At 56.5% G+C, this 4,343-nt stretch overlaps 1 protein-coding gene across 1 annotated transcript in view; it reads left to right on the top strand.

Moving 5' to 3' along the window:
* Positions 1–617: 617 nt before the first annotated feature.
* R3HDML (R3H domain containing-like) overlaps positions 618–4,343 on the top strand; it is a 3,829-nt gene continuing 103 nt past the window's right edge. Inside the window, exons 1-5 of the mRNA XM_009870189.1 lie at positions 618–878; positions 2,283–2,401; positions 2,925–3,057; positions 4,096–4,211; positions 4,314–4,343. The exon at positions 4,314–4,343 is cut by the window's right edge and continues 103 nt beyond it. Of these exons, the coding sequence (XP_009868491.1) occupies positions 618–878; positions 2,283–2,401; positions 2,925–3,057; positions 4,096–4,211; positions 4,314–4,343 (659 nt within the window). The remainder of the gene's footprint in view (positions 879–2,282; positions 2,402–2,924; positions 3,058–4,095; positions 4,212–4,313) is intronic.

The raw sequence follows: 4,343 nt of genomic DNA, 5'->3' as shown, positions 1-4,343 counted from the left end.
CGAGGAGATACTCCAGCGTTTTCCTCTTTTTTGGTTAATTATTCTGCTTTTGCGATGGTTTGTTTTTCTTTTCACAAGATAAAGACTTGTTAGGGTTTCTCGACGATGTTTTAAAAACTTATTGTGTATTTCTTTATCTGTATAAGTTTTCCGTTTGTGCTGGGGATTTACTCAACTCACAAAATGCCTGGGAAGTTACAGGGCAGGCGGCTGCAGTGCCTATCTCAGCATGCTCATAATTAGCCCCTGCCCAGCAGGTATGTGCAATAAGTGAAAAACTGGGGAGATTTTGTACTGATTTTGGATTTCTTTCTTAAGAAGTAACAAGAAAACCTATTCCCCAGCCATCTCCCTGCTGCTTCTAGGGAATTTGCTGTGATAAACGAGGTTATCAAGGAGATTTATTTTAAAGATTTATTTTGAAAAGGAAAAAAAAAAGAAAGTCTATTTCCATCCGATTTTGGAAAGTGGTGTTTGCATCTGAACTGCCAACCTGAGCAGTGCCTGTGTTGTTTTCTCTCCTAGATCTGGCAGCAGGACCCAGGGATCCACCTTGTCCTTGCTTAACTCTGTGCAGGAGCAGAAAACCACCAGCCGATCCAACCCGCCGGGCTAGCATGACTGTGCTCCACTTGCACCTGTACCTCACCGCCTTGGGCTTCTGGCTGATGCATCAGTCCAGCTCCTTCCTGCTGCCCAATGCCACCGAGATCCTGTCCCCCACCAGGGGCAGAGCCACGGGTCTGCAGTGGGGTGTGGGGGTCCCCCGGAGCCGTCGGAAGCGATACCTCTCCCCCCACGACATGAGTGTGATTTTGGATTATCACAACCAAGTGCGGGCACAGGTGTCCCCCCCTGCTGCCAACATGGAGTATATGGTGAGTCAGGCTCCAGTGGCGTGATTTTGGGTCCACAGCTCTTGGGTCCTGTGGTGGGGTCGAGGGGCTTGTCTGTGACGTGGGCACCCAACCTGGTAGGAACAGGGCACCCACACGTGGGGATGTGAGGGTGCGGCTGCGCATTTGTGGCTGAACATCGACCTGCAGGGATATTTTGTGTCCCTGGTGCAGGGCAGACACACACAGGCTCTGTGCAGGAGGGAAGGAGTCCCAGTGGGGGATGTTTCCACCCGGCAGCAGATTTAGGACCCCTGATACCATGCCTGGGACATCTGAGAGCTGGCAGGCTGCAGGATGGCAGGATCCATCCAGCTGATCTGCAGAGGTAGCATGAGGGGAAGGAAGGTGGCTGCAAGCATGAAAAGCTCAGGTCCAACCCAAAGCCCAGGCAGGAGCCTCTCCCCTAACTGGGAGCCGGGAGGTATGGCCCCATCCCAAACTCCAGGGTTCCCTGGGAGTGTGCCCAGGGGTGCCAGCGCCTGGGAGAAAAAATGTGCAGGAGTGGCTCAGAGAGGGGCTGTGCAGCCTCGCAGGGTCAGGCATCTCCTCTGGACAAGGGCCACCCAGGGCAGAGCTTTCCCAGGTTGTCACCACCCTCTTTGGAGCATCTAACCTGGCCCTAAAGGGAGAAGAGGGGAGCCACCAAGAGGAGAGATTTCCAGCAGGCACAGAGTGGGACCATTGTGATGGGAGATGGCATGTGCTATTGTGCTCCCAAGGAGGGGACCGGGCTCCAGTGGAGTGATTGGGTGGTCCTTGGATGCCAGTTTGGGAGAAGCATGTGGCAGCCCAGCTTGCTGGGCACCAGAGCAGGTCAGACACACCTGGGAGCATCCTGTGCTGCTTCTTGCTCAGCCTAAATTCCTGCCTTCTGCAATAACTTTCCCAGGCATCTCCCCAAAGTGGTTCAGGACGGGTGAGGAATCTTTCAATAACGCAGGAAGGAACAAGCTATCCTCACCAGCTGGTCTTGGCCAGGGCTGTGGTGGAGGGCTGGGGATGGCTGCGAGCTGCAGCTGCATGCACAGGTCTGCGGGACGTCACCCCTGGGCTCCGTTCCACCTTCCACAGAAATACCTAATTCCCAGAGAGAATCCCACACCCAGGGCTTGCACTGCTTCAGGGTATCCCTGCTCTGCCTGGGCACTGGGTACCCGACGTGCCTAGGGAGTTGCAGTGGGCAGCTGGGGTCATTCATCGCTCCTGGTCACACTGCCACAGTTCCCCTGGGCTTTTTCCAGTCTGATGTGTGAGTCCTGTTTATTGGACACCCATGGGTGCTCAGAAACCCTCCCTGAGCCCAAGGGAGTAAGTTTCTCCTTCTCCCTCTTCTGGGCAGCCAAAATCCCTGCCTGCCTCCTTTCCTCCTTTCCTCCTGGCTAGGTGTGGGACGAGCAGCTGGCCAGGGCAGCAGAAGCGTGGGCTGCACGCTGCCTGTGGGACCATGGGCCCCCTCAGCTGATGAAATACGTGGGGCAGAACCTCTCCATCCACTCGGGCAGGTGAGTGCCCCTGGGAGACCCTCTCCATCCACTCGGGCAGGTGAGTGCTCCTGGGGATCCCCTGCACCCCACAATGGTGCAGGAGGAGGAGCAGCAGCAGCAGCAGCCCCTTGGTCGAGGGGCAGAGAGGTTCTGAGCTGGGGCTGCAGAGGAATGAGATGCAACCAACAGGCACATTCAGTCCCCCTGGTGAGGAGGGTCCAACCCTTGTGGCAGGGTAAATGTGGGAAACCAGAGGTGCCTGCTGCTCATTTGGCGAGTGCGGCACTAATCCTCTCTCTGCCTGGCACACAGGCCCAGGGGACATGGGTCATGATCTCCACCATGCAGCTGAGCAGTCAGGTGCCACGTCTTCTGGCCTTGGCCAAAAGTGGACTTGGCACTTGCCCCTGCCCCAGCCCCATCACACTTCTCTCCTCCATTCCCTCTACATGGAGTCTTCCTCCTCCTCCATCCCCTTCACCCACGAGCTCCAAGGTGGAGGAGCTCCATCTTACGCATAGCACCTAATTTTTTTTTGCAGGTACCGCTCCATCGTGGACATGGTGAAATCGTGGCACCAGGAGAAGCAGCACTACTCCTTCCCCCATCCCCGCGAGTGCAACCCCCGCTGCCCCTCCAAATGCAGAGGCTCTGTCTGCAGCCACTACACACAGGTGAGTGCCACTCCTCCAGCCTCCTGGGACCCAGCTAAAAACCGGGGAGGGCAGCTAGAGCACCCGGTGCAGTGAGTAGCCCTTCTGGGATCCCTCTGGGATCGAATCCTGGTGGCCACCTGCTTCAAATCAGGCAGAATTGGGAACTGGGATTCAATCCCCGTGGGAATCGGACAGCTCACATGGAGGTCCCTGGGTCTCGCATGCAGCTGGGACCTTCTAATCAGTTAGGTTCCTACTTTATTCAAGCTCTTTTCCCTGCTTTGGCCTTTTTCTCCTTACTACCCCACTGGCACATCAAATGTGGTGAAAGAGAAACAAAAAAGCCCCTTTATGCTTTTGCTGAGCATGAATCCTTTCCTCTGTGGTGGAGCAGCTTTCTAGTGCCCAGCTGTGTCCGGCTCCTTGGGAATGCAGCCCCTTCATCTCCTGGCACATCCACCCGCCGCCTGGCCAGCACATGGTGGAAAACCTCCCTCTGCTCCCCCCGCTCCATGGCAAAGCTGTGCCAACCCCTAATTACCTCCTCTGCATGGCTCCAACCTTTACCCGAGCATCTGCATCCCTGTGCTGCTCATCCGTGGGGATGCTCCAGGATGCTCTGGGTTGCCAATGGGCAAGGTAATACTTTTTTTAAGGAAGAAATTCAGCCTGGAGAGGCTTCAGAAGGAGCTTATGGCTCTGTTTCATCTCCCTGTGTGCAGGGTAAGCTGCTCCTGATGCTTCAGGATGAGGTTTGAGAATTAATTTGGGTAAATCAGAGAAGTGACCCAGACTCTGCTGTATATTGAAGTGAGCTCGGCGAGGCAGCCCCTTGCAGGGCAGCACAGGCTGCAGGCAGAAGAGGGACAGCAAGAAGTCCCCCTCTGGTGATGAAGCCCTGCCCGTGATGAGCACAGCATCCAGCCCAAGAAATCTGGGTGGGCGGGATGCGATTCCCTGGTGGGATGGAGCCCTGCGCCGTGGTCCTGGGGTGACAGGCTGCGGGACACGGGGACGGGCGGTCACTGACGTCACCTGTTCTCTGTCCCGGTGCAGATGGTGTGGGCATCCTCCAGCCGCCTGGGCTGCGCCCTCGGCACCTGTGCCAACGTGCGGGTGTGGGGCAGCACATGGCGGCACGCTGTCCTCCTCGTCTGCAACTACGCCATCAAGTAAGTGCCTGGAGGGAAGTCCCCCTGCCCTGCACCACCCTTGCTCCTCACTCTGGAGTCAGGGTGATGGTGCTCAGAGGTGATGGTCTCCTCTCTTTTTAGGGGCAACTGGCTGGGCGAAGCGCCATACAA

This window comes from Apaloderma vittatum, unplaced genomic scaffold (genome assembly GCF_000703405.1).
Source record: "Apaloderma vittatum isolate BGI_N311 unplaced genomic scaffold, ASM70340v1 scaffold36165, whole genome shotgun sequence".
NCBI classification, from domain to species: Eukaryota; Metazoa; Chordata; class Aves; order Trogoniformes; family Trogonidae; genus Apaloderma; species Apaloderma vittatum.
This window is presented reverse-complemented; position numbering and strand designations above follow the sequence as displayed.